This window comes from Fusarium falciforme, chromosome 3 (genome assembly GCF_026873545.1).
Source record: "Fusarium falciforme chromosome 3, complete sequence".
NCBI lineage: Eukaryota > Fungi > Ascomycota > Sordariomycetes > Hypocreales > Nectriaceae > Fusarium > Fusarium falciforme.
In genome coordinates, this window is record NC_070546.1 from 2,206,182 (window position 1) to 2,225,772 (window position 19,591).

The following is a 19,591-nucleotide window of genomic DNA, read 5'->3' on the forward strand; positions in this document are numbered from 1 at the left end:
TTGCCGTGGTGTTGGTGGCTCAGCACAGCCACTCCCCACCAGCCACATCCATCCATCTTTGCGCCTCAGCTGACGCTGACGGTATCCATCCCCAAGGCTCACTAACAGCGGCTCTTGCCTAGTGGAGGAATGCCCTGTGATGCCCCCCGCGACCCTGGCTCGTGGACCTGACGCACAGCTCCAACCTCCAACCTACCTCCGTCTCCCATCCTCTACCTCAGTACCTCCATCCTTCAGCCTCTTCAACCCCGGACTCCTTTACTAAGCCCCTGGTTCAATATACAACATCTGTCTTCTCTTTCCTGTCCGGTCTTCGTTTCTGAATAGCTTCGCTTCCTTCGTCACGCTCCTTGTCCTTCTTCCGCTCGTTCCTCCTCCGCCTCACCCGCCAAGTCCTATCGCCTCCCTCTCCGCCCTTGGCTCGACCGCATCCTCTTCCTCCCCTCCCCGTCATGCGCCGTTGACCGAAGCCATGTTTTCCAACCTGACCAACATCGTCCAAAAAGCCCAGCAGCTCATCGATCCTACCCAGGGGCTCAATCTCTCCAGCTCCGACCGCAATCCCTCCAAGTCGTCCCTTTTCCAGAGCCAATTCCGCCTCCCCTCCTCACAGACGCCCCTCTACGAGATCAACGCCGAGCTTACTATCCCACCTTCCAACGTTACCCACGGCGATAAGGATCACGACCGAGGATGGCACTATGCTGGAAAGCTGCACTTGTCTGAGCACTTCATGTGCTTCTCGACAACCCCCACTAGCTTCCTCCAATCTGCCAGCACATCAACTTCAACCGCTTTCACCGGTCAGACCCACGGCGGAGGCCCCAGCGGCAACGGCTTTAGCTTTCCCCTGTGCGCCATCCGGAGAGTTGAGCGTCTAAACAGCCAGAATTTTCAGGTATGTACTGCACAGCCCTGTGCCAGCGCCCGGTTGATTTCTAACTCCTTGCTCTTGATATAGTTTGCGCTGGCCATCACGACTTGGAATGGCCTCCTAAGCGAACCCTCCAAAGATAAAGAATCCAAGAACAACAAAGATGCTCGGGAACAGCGCATCACCATCCATCTTGCCGGTACCAGGCAAGCCTGCGAGCGCTTCTGCGACGGTCTCAAAAAGGGCCTCCGCGCAGGGGTTGGCAACGTGGGTAAGCTGCGACGAGTCGTCGCCGAGTGCTACTCTGAGCATCTCCTGAGAACCGAAGACAAGAAGAACGTTTCCCCGCCGGATGCAGGCTTGGGAATGGTCTTTCGATATCCTGGCGACCCAAAGAAGCTTCGTGATAGGGCCAAGATGCGCCTCTGGGCCGAATACCTGCGCGACAACGGCAGAAACTTTACATTAATCCGCCAGCCCACCTTCCACAAGCTCATCCGAGTTGGTTTGCCCAACCGTCTCAGGGGTGAGATCTGGGAGCTCACCTCGGGCTCCATCTACCTACGGCTGGAGAACCCCAGCCTATATACTGATACGCTGTCCAAGTTCGAGGGCCAGGAGTCGCTCGCTATCGACGAAATCGAAAAGGACCTTAACCGCAGTCTTCCCGAGTACCCCGGCTTCCAGAGCGAAGATGGTATCGGCCGGTTACGTCGGGTGCTAACAGCATACAGCTGGGTTAACGCCGAAGTCGGATACTGTCAAGCCATGAACATTGTCGTGGCCGCCCTGCTCATTTACATGTCCGAGGCTCAAGCCTTCTTTCTCCTCTCTGCGCTCTGCGACAGGCTTGTCCCCGGTTACTATTCCACAACTATGTACGGCACTCTACTCGATCAGAAAGTGTTTGAATCTTTGGTCGAGAGAACCATGCCCATTCTCTGGGAACATCTCGTCAAGAGCGATGTTCAGCTATCGGTTGTGTCACTCCCCTGGTTCTTGTCGCTCTACATCAACTCGATGCCACTTGTTTTCGCCTTCCGTGTTCTGGACGTGTTCTTTGTCGAGGGGCCAAAGGTCTTGTTCCAGGTTGGATTGGCCATCTTGCGCATCAACGGCGAAGAGCTATTGGATGCCGCAGATGACGGCGCATTCATCTCGGTGCTCAAGTCGTATTTTGCCCGGCTAGACGAATCAGCTCACCCCAAGTCGGAGAACCCCAAGCTACGGGCTGTGACGCGATTCCAGGAGCTCATGGTCGTGGCGTTTAAGGAGTTTGCGGGCATCACACACAGTAGCATAACAGAGCTGCGCCTCAAGAACAAGGACGCCGTCCTCAATAACATTGAGAACTTCGCCAAAAGGACAGCCATTCGCAACTTGGGTCCCGACAGCAAGTTGCTGAGTACAGATGAGCTCGGATCGCTCTATGACCGGTTCTACAACATCCTGTATGATCGCCAACAACGAGATCACATCATTCAACAGGAAAAGATCCGGCGAGCAAGGGCAAGCAGGGTACGCGCCTCGGAGTTATTCACCACTCATCACGACGAAGTGGAGAAGGGACGTGTAGGCTTGGGCCCAAGCACGAGCTTGATGGACTACGATGCATTCCGCGAGTTCCTTGCTAGCATGTCGAAATGGGCCATCTCCGACTCACCCAGCTCGGCGAGACATAGCAACAACGAGGACCGGCATGGCATGTTTAACAGCGCACGACGGCCGTCTGATATGTCACCTTGGGGCACTGGCCCTGAACCAGCCAGCCACGAGTTTCTCGAGCGGCTATTCAGGAAGTGGGATGTAGACGGCACCTCGGCCCTGACCCTCCAGAACGTTGTCACGGGTCTGGCACAGATCAAAGGGAAGCGTGACATCATGGGTACTATCACGTACTTTTTCGAGCTCTACGACGATGACCAGGATGGTAAGGTGGACCGCGAGGGTATCCTGCGGATATCTGAGGCTTTGCTCTTCCTTTCGCGTCGTGGCCTTGAAGGCACACTGAGCCCCAGTTCCTCCAGCATCTTGGAAAGCGATGCAGCAAGCGGGCACGAGTCCCAGACTAGCTTGCCCCATGGGGTTTCGAATAACGAGCGATTCCTCGGGAGCGTGAGTGCCTTTATCCGGCGATGCTTCGAGTATGCCGACCCGGCCAGTGGACAGAATGAAGAGGCGCTGGTCACACCAGTGGACGAAAGCGCCAACGATGATGCCTTTGCGATCGGGGACGATGATGACGGCGAGGATCTTCTGGGTCTTGAATCACCGACCGGAACGCCTACAAAGGCCAAGCGGCCTAGTCTTTCAGCAGAGAGTTCCCTGGACGCACCTAAGGGCGCAGACCTGGCGTCGCGACGTAGGGTGTCACAGGCAAAGTCTGAAGCTGCCAATGTGGCCCTGGACCCTGCGCATCCTCTGCACCTCACATTGCCAACCTTCAGGATGGTTGTTCTCGCTGACGAGTTGCTGGAACAATTCTTTGAGTCGTCGTTCCCCGCGTCCTTCCACATCATCGAAGGACTGCCAAGCTCTGTGTCATCCACGCCGTCTCTTACAACATTTTCCAGCCTCGGCTTCGGTGCCAGACCTCCGGTCCCTCCTCCAGCTGGTCCTCCAGGAGCGGGACGTGGTCTCCGTGGTGTCCTTGACAACATTGTCACGGATGGAATGCGAGTCGCAACTGAGGTTCGAAGACGCATGGAAGAGGCTCAGAAGGAACTCGAGAAGAATGCACTGCCTGGTCAACGGCAAGATGATGATGACGACGACGATGACGATGTCGGCGTTGAAGTAGGAGTGAGGAAGGGACCTGCAGGTACCAGCACAGATATAGAGCGACGGTCAGTGAGGAGCTCAGACAGGGACCTATTAGACGGGGCAGATGCGGAGGCTGGCGAGTCAGCCAAGGCGCAGGGCCAACAGAGCTTGCTGGATGTTGATCCAAGTGAAGGGCGACCACGGGCTGGTACCGCCACCTCGACGGGAGGGTCAGCTGTGGTTGAATTTGAGGGATAAGGAAGGCCATTGAGTGAGCCGGGCCGGTATGGGAGACGGTGTGTCATGTAACAACCGATTTGTAAAGCAGGGAACGAATGTAGATTTCGATGGCGTTGCCCTCATGCCTGGTGCGTATGAGTCAAGGTCACCTATTGGGATGATGGATGAGGAGGGCAATGAATCTCGATGGCAAGGTTAATGGCGCAAGGTGAATATGGTACTGGGCACGAGTACCCGGTAGACGGCAAGGTAAGGGAGGTATTGATATTGATATGGACATGGATGTTGGACGTTGGATGATGTACGGGCTGGGTTGTTCTGCTCTGTTCTCCTTTTCCTGGCGGCTTTGAGTTGATTGGTGCTTGACCCCTTGATATCTCCTGGTGTATAGGTACTCAGTCAGATATGAGGGTTAAGCTATCAGATTCGATAACCCGAGTTCCTCATGTCAGCCAAGACCTTGTCTATGACCTGGCCATTCGACTTGAATGCCATCATGGCCGCTGCCTCAGGCGCATCAACCCATTCCAGCTTTAGATGTTCCTCCCATGCCTCTTTCGTTCCCGCGTCCGGTATGGCTGTGGAATCTGCCTTGGCGGCAAACCAAAAGACCATCTTGAACGCTCCCGTGTACACGCACGGATAAACGCAGACGGAAGACACCTCACAGTTGAGCAGCCCGTCGGTGACATCAGGGTTTGTCCCGATAGCAAACGTGCCGAGCAAGTCCTGCGTGGGCGTCGCACGCGTGGCTACCTTGAGCGGCAAAGCGGTCACACTCAGGCCCGTCTCTTCATACGTCTCCCGTAGAGCAGCCGCGAGGAGGTCTTCATCGATGTTCTTGCGGCCCTTAGGGAGGTGGTATGTGTTGTCGGATGCGTCACGGAGGAGGGCGATCTTGTGCGTGGTCGGATCGACCGGGACAGTACCGCATGAGATGAGAATGTGCTGAGAGGGAAAGAAGTTTTGATTGGTTTTCAGGAAAGCAGATTTGCCGGCGGATGGGTTTGCTTCACATGCGGCCATGGTGTTTGATGGTTGCTGTCGCAGGAGACGAGGAGTTACCCGAGAGTTGAGCACAGGGGATATTGGACATTATCTATGTAACTTTAATTACAGTATCATACAGTTGAAGTTCAGCTGAGATATTCGTTTGCTTTGAACAAGATACGTTCTGGGGCTAATCATGCAGCATAGCATCGGCGAGGAGTCATTCACTCACCCTACATCTACAGTCTAAAAGACAAACAGCAAAACTGTTTCCAGCTGAGATGACCTGTCACCGAGCACAAGTCAGCGATGCGCAAGCAGTTGCATCATCTGGTGCATCGTGAAACACATGCTGGAATCTACCCGGGAAGCGCTGGAATGATGGCTGGCCGTTGTGTCCGCATGTGCATGTGCAGGTTGCATGTTGAGGTTGGGAAAAAAGCAGGCGACACGCGGCAGTGGTCTTGCTGTCTCACACCGGCTGGTGACAAGGTGGAACAAGTCTCGGTCGGCACCTGGGAGATGAAGGTCTTGAATATGTCTGTTTAGTGAGAGTGTTTGGCAGTCAAAGGACGAGAGTGGTGCTGAGGCGCCTTGTGACTGACTATACCTGGTTGGAGTTGAGGGTTGTTCATACAGCTTACGGCTTATTGGAATGCAATAGCCCTAATGCCTTGTCAACATCGTAGTCTATGAGCCAGGGAGACGGTGGATGGCGTGACGATAGTCCAGATGCACAAGCCCCGCCATCACGATCCATTACATCACCGAAGCCATTAAGCAGCATTACCCTAGATAACAACCATATCCCTCAATTCTGAAACTACACACTCACTTGATCATCACTCAACATAAGAACTGTGAAAATTTTAACCAAGAAACATCAAATTATGCCATCAATTCTCATTGTAGGAGCTACCCGGGGCCTGGGCGCCAGTCTTATCAAGCAATACGCCAAAGCTGGCAACACAGTCTATGGTACTACGAGATCGTCTGAAGGCCCCCAAGGGTTTCCCAAGCAGGTCAAATGGATCACCGGCATTGATCTCACGCAGTCCAGCGTGGGTGAGAAGCTCGCCGACCTCCTGGACGCTTCTCAACCCCTGGATTCAGTAGTAAGTTGATCAACGTAGCAAAGCAGATAAGAGACCCTGACAAACAAGCAAAGATCATCACAGCCGGGCACTTTACCACCGAGGACCTGAGCGCGGACAAGGGACCCAACTGGGAAGAGGAGCAACTCATGTATACGACCAGCTCCGTCGCGCCCGTCTTTGTCGTGCACCGGCTCGTGCACAAGGGCCTGCTCGGCCGGGGCTCCAAGGTGGTGCTCGTGTCGTCCGAGGCCGGGAGCATCGCGCTGCGGCACCCGAGCGAGGGCGGCGGCAACTATGCGCACCACGCCAGCAAGGCCGCCCTCAACATGGTGGGCAAGCTGTTGAGCCTGGATCTTCAGGAGCAGGGCGTGATTGTGAGCATCGTCCATCCGGGCTTTATGCGGACCGACATGACCAAGGGCGTCGGGTACGACAAGTACTGGGATGATGGCGGAGGTGAGCTTGTCTGACCAAACATGAAGGCATCAAGCAAGACTGATGGGCATTACAGCCGTGACGCCGGATGAGGCCGCAGCAAGTCTCATTGAGTGGGCGGACAAGCTGGACATTAGCAAGACGGGAGAGTATTGGGCCCCGCGAGGACCGAGTAAGTTCTAGATGGAGACTCCGCTCCGGAGACGTTGCTAACAGAGCCCGACAGGAGACATTGGCACTGCCGAGGCGGTCCTGGGGAAGGACTTGGCTACACCACTCAAGCTGCCCTGGTGATCGGACATGTCGTCATTTTAGGACAGATGCCAATAGAGAAGGCAGCGCGTGTGGGGGACGAGTCTGGAAATTAGCAGTAATTTCTGGTAGCGACTCGCCCAGATGAAGCTATCGTATCCTTATCCTTTCAATTGTTGTTGGGGGCGAGAGACGGCACTCAAGAGTGTGGGGTTGTGAGATCCAGGGTCCTTCTGTGCATGACTAGACTAGTTAAAAGTAGCAGAGCACGCCACGATGCTGCATCCAAAAGGACGGCGCTAGCAGTGTACGGTAATTTGGATAGAGTAGCTGATTTACTATCCCGGGGCGCGGGTCGCGCGTGCCACTCAGTCAATCAAAGCTGGGCCCCTAATCTGATTATGATCGGCCGCACCCGGTGATGGTGATGGTGATGGTGATGGATGTCTGGCCGAGAGGACAGTGTCACGACAAAGAGGAAGCCCACTGTGCACGCCGAGTCGGTTGCCCTGTTTGTGCCTGTCCGTCCTGTTTGCAAAGAAGGATTCACTTGACTTGCAAGGGAAAAAAAGACAAAGGCCCCAGCACGGGAAATTGCTGTCAACGTTGCACAAGGGCGAACCTGGGATGCAGGCATGGCGGATAGAGGAGCTGTTAGTTCTCTTCCAGATGACCCGTTGCATGGCACGTGGTCTACTCCCCCTTCCCTGGCCAACAGCAACAATCAACACGCCAGCCAAGTCTGGAGAGGATAAGCTTGGCGAGGATACACAGTATTATTATGTGACGGCCAAGTTGAGTCTCTCTCCGCTTGGTCGTCCATGGATCTTGTTACTGAGCAGGGGAAAAAGGAGATGGGAAGCCACCTCAACACGAGGCATCATCTCTGAGAACCATGACGGAAAATGGGGCGCCGAGGCTGAGACTCAGCCTGAGCCTGAACCTGAGCCGTCTTGTTTGTTTTTGTTGCCAGGGAGTCAGTCATTCATCAGTCAGTTGGTTCAGGTTCAGCCTTTGTCCATGTTCCAAGGCCCGAGACAGTCATCCCAGTGACCAACTGCTCACTCACTCACTCACTCACAATCCCAACGGTCGTATCACAAACACGTCCGTCCTCCTGATGCCGGTAGAAAAAGGGATAGGAATGTAAATTTGAGCCTTGATCGCTCGCCGGGGTCTGCAGCAGCTCTTGCTTAGCGGTGGAGTCTGGCGTCGGGTTCTCGTGCTGGCGTCAGGGGTCGTGGAGCTGCGTGGATCATGGCTTTCAACACCTAGACCCATTGACTGTGGAGGGGAGCCCCATCCTGGCCGTCCTGGGCTTAGCGGCACCTTTAAGGGGGAGGGGGGAACCTTGCATGTTCGGCCGCCTCAACAGGGGATCTTGGGGTGGATGCTGGTCTGTTTTAATATTCGAAGCCGTCTGGACGGGTCTGAGGTGGGTTTCTGAGAGGAGTCTTCCGTGGTATCCAGCAAGGTGTCAGCTGAGTTGATAGATATCCGTCAACGAGCACCATGAGAAGCAGCAGAGGAGATATGGAATAGGGGTCGGAGATGCAGCCTTACCGTTGGTGAGGGGAGCGGCCTGGCTGTGATCACAAACGCCACGGCGGCTTATAGTGGCCGGACCACAGTGAACTCTAGCGGTGGGAGGTAGTCATCCCCGTGCCCCCGTGCCCGTCGTGATGCACTGTCCGCCCACCAGACCGGGTCTGCCTAGAGGCTCCCCACCATGGAAGCATTGAGCGCCATCAGAATCGAGGCCATCTGCCGCCACGTCTGGCCGGAACCAAATAAAGACCAAGACATTGACTGAGGGGGAGAGACAATGGGGGCGAGAACGGAAGCAAGCATGGCAGAACATTGTATCCGTAATGTGAGCGAAAAAGGAGATGATTTAGCCTGGTCTCGTCTGCTGCTCCATTCCATCTTTCCTGGTAGTTGTCGAGATGGCCGCCTCCGTCGAATGCCGTCGAAACAAGGCTTTGCCATCGGGAGCTGCAAGGATCCAAACACGCAAATTGCAGAATGCAGAAAGTAAAAAATAAAAACGCCATTAATTGGACAGACAGAGCAGAGCTGACTCCATCATGGATGCTGGACCCAGCTCACTCACTTTCAGCTTGCTCACCTGCCGTTCGTTCCATCTGCTCTTACTGTGTCTACCCCAACCCCAACTCCAAGTCAAAGAAAGCCCAGTCCAGCCCAGCCAAGCCCAGCCAGTAGTCGACGAGACCAGGAACCTAGGCAGGTGTGCCGTACCGTACCAAAGTGTACCTTCCTTACCTACCGTATTCGCCGACCTGCTTTGCCCGGCAAGCAGGAACCCCGTTATTCCTCATTCGTTCTTGCCTGGTCCATTCACTCTCAAGTTCTCTCTCGTCTCCGTTCCTCTTCCTCTCCTTTCCCACTCACCATCACCAACCTCCACACGTTCGCTGTTTGCCTCGTGGCATCGCCGCCCATCGCTCCTTTCTCACCCCCTCTCCTTGTCTTGTCGTGTCGTGTCGGCTAGCAGAGAAGGACGAGTCTCGGATTGACTGCGATTCATTCCTTTCATCATCTCATCCTCCAGTCCTTGCAACCCGGACCATACCATACGGATCCCAGCAACTAACTCACCAACAACAACACCGACTTACGGCTGCATATCGCTCACCAAGTATCGATCGCCAGATTCTTTTTTTTCGCTGCCCTGTGTCGCCTTATATCGAATCCCTTTATCCGAAGCTTACCAGAATCACCCTGAGGACTCGAGCGAGCTTTGACTCTCGCCTACCAACCTGGGACCGTACTTGTGTCGTCAACCGAGCCGGTCCTCGCCCCTCTCCTCTGATTCACCTCTAATTCAGCCGTGGCTCACCCGAAACTACTGTTGTTCCTGGCGCTGGAAATCCGGGAATCTCTCGAGTTGCGACTTTCTTTCGACTTGCTCTCTTGTTGCTGCGTTCTCACGACTTCTTGGCTACGCAACCTTCGTACCTGGACCCTGATTTCGCCTCTTGATTCCGCATACCCTTGTCAGACGGCATCGTCGTAGTGCCAATTCACCACCCCTGCCAGAGTCCCGCCTTTTGTCCTGGTCTGCCCAAGCTCAACAGCCGCAACCTGCATTGGCCTGCCCCGCTGATAGGCGCGTTGACGAGTCGCCAGCCAGTTGACCCTGAGCGACCGAGCCGGCCACCCGCAAATCGGAGACCTTTAGCCAGCATCTTCCTTTGTCGACCTTCCAGCTCCTCGACTGTTTTGCACGGCTTCTGCAAACGCCCGGGTCCTTGCCGCACTCGGTGATACAGTATTACTCTACGTCCGGAGGCATTCTAATCACGGACCCCTAACGCTCACAGCAAGAAGCTCTCCCGTCCACCTAGGTTCGCCGCTCGGGCGATCATCGTACTTTCTCAGGCGAGCCAGCCCCTTTCCGCGCCCTTGGCCCTTGGCCCTTGGGCACCACCAAAGACCAACCCACCCGTCCACCACAAGCCCAGCATAGTCGACGGCCCTTGACCCGCTCCGTCCATCTTCCATCGACGACCTCCTGGCAAGGACGGAACAGAGTTGACGGGGATCCGACTCGTACCTCGAGTGGCGTACAGTGTGCTTGTCGACTTGGTATGACGCTAGGTCTGGGCTGCTAGGCCAGAGGAATTTAAGCCTTTCCGAGCTACGTATTTACCGCGACCAGCTCTCGCAATCCAACTCTCGGCGAGTTGCTTCTGCTTGCTCCCGCCCAGTACAGGCACGGCCCGTGTTGCCCCAGGTTCGCATTGCACCGTAACGCATCAATCGCTCTGCTCTGCTCTGCGTTGCAACAGCCACGGTTTAATCTGCCTGATTTTCCCTCCTGTCGCCTGGATCCGCATCATTCTCCTGGGATCTTCAAATCAGAAACACAAGCCCGAGCCTGACCCCTTTGCAATCATGTCTACAGCTCAGTCTTTCCAGTCTGGTAAGCGCCCACCCCTTGATCTCGCTTTGATGTGATCTGCGACAAAGAGCCCCCCATCCAAAGGTGTCCGTCCCCCTTCGAGTCGTCGCCAGGATTTGCGCCCGTCTCGTACCCCAGCCCGGCGCTTGTAATCTACAGGCCAAACGGGACTGGATGAGGAAGGGGAGACGGATCGGGGTGCGAGCCAACTTGGCAGACAACTCAGCAGAAGATTGCTGTCCGATCCACCTGTCTGGCGGCCATCTTGTGTCATGTTGAGGAGATTGTCTGTTTCATCTTGGTCCATCTGTCGTCGTCATTCGCATGCATGCGCCCGTTGTCGTTCCGTTTCGTCTGTCTGGCAGCAACTGATGGTTTTCTTGGAAGCAGGCCACACCGGTCCTGGCCAATCCGCCGGTCTCTCACTGAATTTATCTTCCAACAACCCCTTCCGCAATCGCGCTCCGTCTCCTGCCAGCGCCGACCTTCTCCTCCTTTCATCCAACAAACCGGCCTCTCCCTTTGATGACCCTCCACCAAGACCACTATCGCGAAATCCTTTTCTTGACCAGCCATTCTTCGAACAACCACTGCAGCCTCTGAGGTCACCTGGCGTCATGTCATCGCACTCTGACTCCAAGTCTCTATCTGCCGAAGAGATTTTCGTACGTTTGCTATCAGTTGCGCATCCCTTCTGAGATGCCCTTCTCAGATGGGCGCGCGGAAACGATTACCTGGCGAGATGCTGACCGACTACGTCACAGGATTCATTGACACTCGACGACACCCCCGCCAACGATCGATCTAAGCAGCAAGGTCAGCGCCGACCGATGAATCGCCCACCTGCCCCCCAGACCCAGAGCGGTAACCACCGCCCAACGCGCTCGCAGGAGGAGGCCCTCCGTGCTCGAAGGATGCAGGGCCCTGGTCCCCGGCCGCAGCCCAACTCGCCGCAGCGAAGACCACCCCCGCGACGAGTGCGACGAAACTCTGAGTCCTCCCTGATGGATTTTGATGCACGCCCACTCACAGACGAGGAGAAGAGAATGATTGAGGCTGCCAGACGTCGCGAGGCTGAACGACAACGTCGCGGTGACGGCAAAGAACGGGGCGATAAGGGCGACCGTGACCGTGACCGTGATCGTGACCGCGAGCGTGATCGTGGTGATAGAAGCAAGCCTAGCCGCCCCAGTCGTCGGATGGACATTATTGATCAGCTTGATGCCACAAGCATCTACGGTACTGGACGTATGTTATGCCTCTTTCAACGTTGGTCTTCTGACTACTAACATGCGCAGTCTTTCATCATGATGGGCCTTTTGACGCTCTCAACCCTCACCGTAACCGCCAGAACGCCAGACGGGCACCAATGCAAGCGTTCCCCGAAGGCTCGCTCAACAACTCTCTTGGCGGCGCGGGACCGCTCAACGCCCAGGCCGATCACTCGACTTTTATGGGGAATGCCACAGACGAGGCTTTCCGGGACTTTGCTGCCGGGAGCAAAGGTATGCGTTATGGAAGCTCATCCCGCAAGGAGACGCCCATTTTCGACGCCACCGGTCGGGAAGAGATTCACGGCGACGAGTCCCACGGTCTAGGAACATCGACTTTCTTGGAGGGTACCCCTGCGACGCGAACTGCTATTCAGCGACACCAGGCAGAGCAGGCACAAGAGTCGTTTGAGGGAGGACTTCAACGAAAAAAGTCGCTTGCGCAACGCATCCGCCACATCAACAAGGGCCCACGGGACTATAACCAAACCCGGCTCAACGGCGAATACAACAGGATCACTCCTGATAACTACCCTTCAGCAGCAAGCAATGGCTCAGACAACAACCCATTCTTTGCAGAGTTTGGCAAGGGAGAGGAAGCCTTTACAGTGCGACCCCGAGATGGTGGCATGTCGCCCAACAGCCCTCCTGCGCCTCGCCGTCCATCTGCCGGCGCAGTATTGGAGCGACGAGCGACAGCAGATGGTGCGACGACACTTGATGAAGGTGCTGCCAAGCCTTCAGGCTTCATGGGCCGGATGAAGAGCTTGAAGGGCCGAAGACCTCGGCCGGAAATTCCTGCCAACGGCACTGCGCCCGGGACGGCCGTTTAGTGGAGGACAAGTGCCGGGCGACTACTGGATGTTGGCCGAGGGCCGACGCGGTGGCAGTCGAAACATGGCAATCGGTCCGCGAATGAGAAGGGATGGCCTGCTTCTTTACCGATACGAGACCAGGAAAATACAGCGCCAAAGAAAGAGGAGATGGATAAGGAAGCAGAATACACGGAAGTGCAGGATTCGGAGTCTTTCCTTTGTCAAGGGTCAGAGGCGCCACGCAAGAGCCTTGGTGATGCACGTCCTTCTTTGGAGAAGCGATATGAGAACGCAACGAGATGAGATGTATCCACCGGACAGGTTTTCTTTTTTGTCTTTTCTTGTTGGTTTTTGGGACGGCAGGCAGCATGGATGACATGAAGCAGGCGCAAAGACAGGGCCTGCTTCTCGTTTTTTGGAGAACAAGTTGAGAGAAGCAGAGACTCTTTTAAGATACGCAGATACTGAAGCTGGCAACACAGAGGCTAGTAAGGGCATGGAACTGCAGAGTTGACTGCGGGAGGTTGTGGCCTAAACCTTTTGTATGTTTTATAACAGGACTCGATGTCTGCCTGCAGCAGCAGCATCAATACAATCCATATCAATCTGCTATATGTCGCCTTGTGTCTTGTGAAGCAGAGGAGGACCTGTGTTACCCCTGAACGTCGTGCCAGTATGCATATGTACTAGGATACGTGTCACATCTCTGTCTAATCTTTCAGCTACTTATGCTGGTCCAGGATGTTAGGTAGGTAGTCTCGGTATCATAGTGTTAATTAATCTTGACCATGATAAGCAAACAATGTCATGACGAATACCATAACCTTGTACAGAAATCCTCAAGATAGATAGACAAGGATCTTGGCAGGAGTGGAGGATGCATTCTGATTGGCTCAGATGACAACACCCCACATCCCCACAGCGTCGCACCCGCAATGCGGCAAATCCAACATCATAAACACCAACCAACCACGACATCACCGGCCCCAACCAAACCAAACCTTGAGAATCCACAATTGGGCTCCGGCAGACATCGAGATCCCCAGGTTTCATGGTCTAACGGTTATGACTGCGGATTCTGATTCCGCCAGCGAGGGTTCGACTCCCTCTGAGACCTTCTCTTTTTGCTCTCGCAACCAAGATGCTACTTTTTTTGTTCTTGGCCTAGTTGATTTGTCGACTTGAACTGCGTTGAAACGTTGTCATGGAGTCGCCACTTCCTGCCTCCCAGGGGAGCTCACATTTTGCGCTCGACCCGATCCCGGCGTCGGTGCTCGCCGACAAGGAAGCATGGCGACGTGATGCTGCAGTTGAGCTGGGATATTGTATGGCGGGGTGTGCGGTTATTGATGATGAGGTGCTGCTGGGCGGGTTTGAGCGAGGCAGTGTCGTCGGTGTCAGCGCAGAGGATGAAGAGATGGGCGTTCAGGCAAGTAAGACCTGCTGATGCAGACCCGTGTTGACCGCATGCAGCTCGGCCTCCAGACCCTGGCGCATTCGCTGTGCGACGGGAGAGTCGCCAAAGGGCTCGTCGTCACTCCCAAGCCAAGGAACGTCATGCTGGCTCGTCTGAAGGATGCTGTCAAGGCAGAGCTCAAGTCTCAAGGTGTTGGCGGAGACGCCGCCAAGACGAAGCTGAGGGAATGTCTTGAGAGAGTCATGCTTTCGTGCGTGTTTGACCTTGACGGTTTGTGGGAGGTGCTGGCGGATCTCAACAAGCCAGGAGAAGAAGAAGCCGAGGAGGAAGAGAGGCAAGTTGAGGAGATACAGGACAGTCAAGACGATGACGACGAGGCTCTCTCACCAGGGGACAACCGACAGCCGCCAAAGCAACAGACGACGCAACCTGGTATCATTGTCGTCACACACTTCTCGTCGCTGCTGACCGGCGTCTTCACCCACCGTGAAAGGTCAGCCGCTCACTCTGTAATAGAGTTGCTAGGCTCACATCTGCGCGACCTCTCACGCAACCTATCATCGAGCCCTCTGATAATGCTCCTGAATTCGACATCCTCCTCATCGGGCCCACCAACGGCACAGCCAAAGAACGCACCCCTGGATGCAACTCTCCGGTCTATCTTCCACACACCTCCGCCAGGCCAAGGTTCTCATACTACGCGCCGTATAAAGCCCAACTATGGCATCGTCTTTTCGCAGCTGCTCGACCTCCACCTGCTGTGCACCCGCATCCCACGGACGATGCAGGATGCCGAGGCTGCAGTACAGCGGCTTGGAGAAGAGGTTAGAACGGTCTGGGCAGTCGAGGTGCTGCAGGATGAGATAGGAGTCTGGAAGGGAACAAGGGGCGCCAGAAGACGGAGGGAGCAGTTGTGGACGGCAGTAGACGTTGAGCAAGCAAGAGTCAAGCCGGCGTTTGGATGAGTAGGACATCACCATAGATAGGTTCACAAGGATTGCAATTCAGACGCTCGCCGCGAGGAGGTAGATTACGCGCAATTATCAACGTCCACCCATTAATTCACTACGCTCCATCACAATGCCCCCAAGCTCCATGCCAACATCCAATCGCTTATCCTTCCAGAGTACAAGCTCACTAACCCTTCTGTCTCTTGTCTGACATGCAGCATCTCTCTCATCTCATCTCATCTTGCCCGTCCGTCTACCACTCAACTTCAATTCACTCCACTCCACTCCCATACTCTCAACACCTCTACCCCTACCCCTACCCCTATCCGGTCGTTCGACGTGCTCTGTAGTCCGATACCGAACTCGCTCCTTGAAGCTAGGGTGTTGCTTGGCCGCCGATGAGACGTCGCAACGTCCCAGACGCAGTTCAGCCCCATCTTCACATCGCCCAGCCAGGGAACGACAAGCGAGGTCCCCTGTCACGACTCTCCCCTGAGCAGAGCATCTAGCGCCCGGCAATGGCTCACGCCATAGTACTCGGGTGTCGACAAATAATACAAAAAATCTTTCCAGAAAATACTCCATCTGCGTGCGGGCCAGGCCGTGACTATTGCTATGAGCCGAGCAGCTCCGACTTACGGTTGCTCTTCCAAAAGTCAATCGCCTCGACCACGTCGTCTCCCTTTTCGTCCTCGTGTGCGAATAGAATCTATGCATGATTAGCTTAGTTGGCAGCATCACTGGTTTTGTACTCACTTCATGTGTGCTGCTGTGAAGCATCCGAATATTCTTGCGAGGTACGATATGCACCGCGCCGTTCTCCATGTTACGCAACTCGATAAAGTTGGGCTCAAAGGCAAGGATCCATGGATAGCTGAGGGCAAAGTTCTGAGGCGTACCCTCCCAGTCGATTCGCCATTCCGGTCGAGCTCGCCATCCGTTGCGATTAACGAAGAATGAAAACTCGGAGTAGTTGAGCAGGAACTCGCCGTTGAGACGCTCAATGTGGATCGGCTTGACCCCTTCCTTGCGGTTGACAAAGTCGAGTGACGTATCTGCTTGGTCAAGCAGCGACTGCGTCTCAAGTGTCTCCAGAGAAACCACCTCGAAGCCTCTGGCGCAGGCGACGCACAACTTGGACTTAAGGAAGTGCACCGACGACGATTCAGTAGGAATGTAGAATTCCTTGAACGGCTTCAGCTCGTCGTGTCCTCCGCTCATAAACTTGCTGATACCCTTCTGCTTCTTGGCCTTGGTCATGGCATCGTTGGGCTCAAACACCTTGATCGTGGTGGACAGGGCCGACGACTTGACGCAGCACACCAGATGCCTACCCAGGCAGATGCCAGTCTTGAAGAAACTGCAGTGGTTCTGGATCTTCTTAGGTCTCCTCACCGTCGCCGGCTCGTCGGGGTTGAGAGCTGACACTGGGTACGACTGGAGCGTCTTGTTGGACAAGACCAAGAGCAGCTGATACTCCTCTAGGATGTCAATCTGAGTGACAGTGGTCGTCTCCAGCACTCTCCTGGGTACCTGGTCCTTGACCTTTCGATCAGATACGTAAACACCATTGTCCGTGCCATACAACAGCTTGCGGCCGCCATCTGCCACTGGTTAGCTCGCCATTTCCTTAACAACCAACAAGTCGGCTTACCAAAGGGTGTGACGCAGTTGACACGGTTCGTGCCAGCAAAGAACTTGCTCGTAATGGTTGTCGTGTTGAAAAAGTCGGCTCGTGATCGAAGGCGTTCTTGTGCGTTATGGATGAACTCGAGCCACTTCTGTCGAGCTGCCTGGTTCGCTGCGTATAACGTCAACTCGTACCCTGCTTTGCCCAAATGGCGGAACGTGATCGGCCAGCCGTCCTTCTTTGCTGTGTCATTGGCATTTGCCCGGATCGAAGGAATCAAGCTCGACGAGGATCGCTTCATATTGCCGTCCTTGGGGATCACCTCATCCATTTCCCGGATTGCAAGAAGTTCCAGAGGAATTGGACGACGGTATGCCTTGATCTCCTCATTCTTTCCTGTCTGCTTGATACGCACCAGCAGGACCGCGTGGTCGAACAGGAAGGCCGTAATCTCTGCAGGATCCGTGGGCGACTTCTTGAACTGACACTTAAACACCATCTCACGGCCTTCCTCAGTCAGTCGAAGGTCCACCTTCTCGTTGGCCCTGAAGCGGAGCTGCTCGTGAAGCCTCCTCAGGTTAAATCGGTTCTCAGCCTTTCCAGATTCCGCGTTGACTCTGCCCAGGATGTCTCGAATCATGGTTAGAACCTTGGGGATATCTTCCTTATCGGGGTTACCATCCTCCGTGTATTTCAGCACGTTTTCCAGAAGCAGGGGGTATCGAGCTAGACGCGTCGTAGGCTTGGTCAGGTAACCGTTCAGCTCCAGCTTTCTCGATTCCTTGCGCCGCTCAATCTCGTCCACGAACTTGGCAAAGTACGAGTTCACCGATCTCTCGTTTTCAAACTCGAATTTTCCTTCCAGCTGCTTGGAACCGTACAGAATGAAGGGCTCAAACTGCGGGACATACTCCAAAAAGATGTCTCCAATGTTGTGGACGATCGGCTCCTTCTGCTGTCGAGTTGTCAAACCAGAAGCAAACCGCGAGCTGACAGTGTGGATACTCGGGTGGTCGATAATGTTGCTAAAGATGTTCTTGACCACCTTTTCACGGCGCTGGATCGGCACCGGCGAGGCCTTTGATCGCAAAGGCAAGATCCAAAAGTCTCGCAGATATTCCAAATCCTTGACAAAGTCTCGCTCGGTGTAGCAGATCTCCGAAATGACCTCCTGTCTCTTCTTCTCTCGTTCTCCAACCTTCTCAGCAACCTCCTTGGGAACCGAGTTGATCCAGAGCTTCTGCTCGTCTGTCTGGTCGGCCTCATCGTCGTTGACGTTGGCCGCATCCTCCTTCCGAAGGCCAGGGTTAATCTTCAGGTTCAGCCTAGAAACCTGCTCCAGTCGCCGAGGACAGGCGATGGAGTAACACAGCTGATCCCTGGTACAGGTCGGAGAGTAACATTCAGACAAGAGCACAAAGACACCATTGACCGCAGGCTTTTCCTCTGGCTCATCCATTAGGGTCTCCCTAAACTGGTACATTTCCGACTGAGAGTCTCGCAACCGGTGCTCGTACGTAACATCGTGGAAGAACTTTTGGGCATCCAGCGCTCGTCCAAGAAGCAGGGCAAGGTTTCGATCCGTGGTTCTGATGATGTATGACAAGACGTCGACGGCCTCTGAACCACTGAAAGCGTTCTTGTAAGTCAGCTCGTTCTTGGTGCGGTCACCCGTGATGATCTTTCGGCGGAAGCATTCTGCGACTCGTGACAGCAGAGCTGGGTAAACGAGGGGCGGTCGGATCTTGGTCGCGGTTGGCGGACGCTCGCTCTCGATCGACTTGCTTCTAGAAGGTCGATGGACAAGAGTCGAGGCGTCAGACTCGGAGGGAGTGATGGTCGGAGCTATGGTGGAGGCCATGGACATTGTCCTGTTGTGATCGCCAGTGCCAGAAGAGACCATGCTGGCAGTACGGGTCTGTGCTCCTGGGGCCTGAGGGTGCGAATTGGAGTATCCGTTGGTGGTCGGTAGTTCTCCTGGTGCTCGTCGGTTGGGAATAACTCGGCCGCTCATTGTCTGGTGGGCGTCGCCCAGAGGGTGATAGTTGCCAGTCAAAGACATGGCACGATCTTCGTGACGCTCAGGCACAACCCGCCCTTGAGCTGTCGTCCTCGCTGAGTTCTGGTGCGAGTAGGGAGCCTGCCGGAAGTGGTTTGCGGACTGCTGGTATGAGCTGGGAGGTGGATGATACATTGGTTGTCGGGGAGCAGATGCCAGAGATTGGGAGCGATAAGGGTCACTGTTCATGGCAGGGCCCGGCCCTGGCCCTCCCTGATAAAAGCGCTGTGCCGGTGTCCTTGCTCCCGCAGCTTGCGATGGCGCCGGGCCTCTATGCTCCATACGCGGAGGTGCCGGCCCTCCGGGACCAGGATAAGGACGCCTCTGTTGCTGTTGCTGCATGTAGTGGGGCGGTATCTGCTGGCCGCCCGACGCTGAGCGTTGGCTGGCATAGTATCCATTCCCCATGCTGTTGCTGTCCATTGTGCGAGTCCTGCCGGACTCACGATCGCCGTACTGACCCGGAGGAGGACGGGGCGGCGGCTGCCGCTGCATGCCCGACATGGACGACATGGTCTGGGTGCGACCCTCCATCATGGGCGGAGGCATGCCGGACGACGAGGTCATGGTCTGTGATCTCCCTGGCGGGGGAGCGGCGCCGAAGATGTTGGAGAAGGCCGCATCTCGCTGGTAGTTGTTCTCTTCGCCGTAGCCCCGTTGTTGTGGCGGCCGTTGAGGAGCTCCCCGAGGATCGTAACCGTAGTTGGACATGTTGACGGATAATTTGCCTGTGCATTGACACAGTCAGGAGAGGAAACGAACGCGGGTAGGGAACGCAGGTGGAAAGGGCAACGAACCGTTTTTGCAGCCGTCCGATGGAGGAGTCCGTTATCAAGCGGATCAACAGGCGACGTCGACGGATGCGCCGCCGTC

The 19,591-nt window shown here is 55.2% G+C and overlaps 6 protein-coding genes across 6 annotated transcripts; 4 read left to right on the forward strand and 2 right to left on the reverse strand.

Annotated features, from left to right (window-relative positions):
• Nucleotides 1-472: 472 nt before the first annotated feature.
• Nucleotides 473-3,895, forward strand: NCS54_00398500 (Putative GTPase-activating protein; the record flags this gene model as incomplete). Its single annotated transcript, XM_053149536.1, has 2 exons — nt 473-898; nt 962-3,895. 2 exons carry the CDS (start codon nt 473-475, stop codon nt 3,893-3,895), a joined length of 3,360 nt encoding a protein of 1,119 aa, XP_053005511.1.
• Nucleotides 3,896-4,297: 402 nt separating this feature from the next.
• NCS54_00398600 (Nudix hydrolase domain-containing protein) lies at nt 4,298-4,903 on the reverse strand (the record flags this gene model as incomplete). Its single annotated transcript, XM_053149537.1, has 1 exon — nt 4,298-4,903. The coding sequence occupies one exon, from the start codon at nt 4,901-4,903 to the stop codon at nt 4,298-4,300; it is 606 nt and encodes a 201-aa protein (XP_053005512.1).
• An 815-nt stretch (nt 4,904-5,718) lies between these two features.
• NCS54_00398700 (Hypothetical protein) lies at nt 5,719-6,693 on the forward strand (the record flags this gene model as incomplete). The annotated part of the gene is made up of 4 exons (XM_053149538.1): nt 5,719-5,982; nt 6,036-6,420; nt 6,476-6,571; nt 6,626-6,693. Exons 1-4 carry the CDS (start codon nt 5,758-5,760, stop codon nt 6,691-6,693), a joined length of 774 nt encoding a protein of 257 aa, XP_053005513.1. The 5' UTR covers nt 5,719-5,757.
• A 3,876-nt stretch (nt 6,694-10,569) lies between these two features.
• On the forward strand, nt 10,570-12,680 carry NCS54_00398800 (Hypothetical protein; the record flags this gene model as incomplete). The annotated part of the gene is made up of 4 exons (XM_053149539.1): nt 10,570-10,597; nt 10,967-11,241; nt 11,341-11,824; nt 11,875-12,680. 4 exons carry the CDS (start codon nt 10,570-10,572, stop codon nt 12,678-12,680), a joined length of 1,593 nt encoding a protein of 530 aa, XP_053005514.1.
• Nucleotides 12,681-13,866: 1,186 nt separating this feature from the next.
• Nucleotides 13,867-15,044, forward strand: NCS54_00398900 (Hypothetical protein; the record flags this gene model as incomplete). Its single annotated transcript, XM_053149540.1, has 2 exons — nt 13,867-14,091; nt 14,136-15,044. The coding sequence occupies 2 exons, from the start codon at nt 13,867-13,869 to the stop codon at nt 15,042-15,044; spliced, it is 1,134 nt and encodes a 377-aa protein (XP_053005515.1).
• Nucleotides 15,045-15,642: 598 nt separating this feature from the next.
• Nucleotides 15,643-19,429, reverse strand: NCS54_00399000 (Hypothetical protein; the record flags this gene model as incomplete). The annotated part of the gene is made up of 3 exons (XM_053149541.1): nt 15,643-15,738; nt 15,786-16,633; nt 16,684-19,429. The coding sequence occupies 3 exons, from the start codon at nt 19,427-19,429 to the stop codon at nt 15,643-15,645; spliced, it is 3,690 nt and encodes a 1,229-aa protein (XP_053005516.1).
• Between the last annotated feature and the right edge of the window lie 162 nt (nt 19,430-19,591).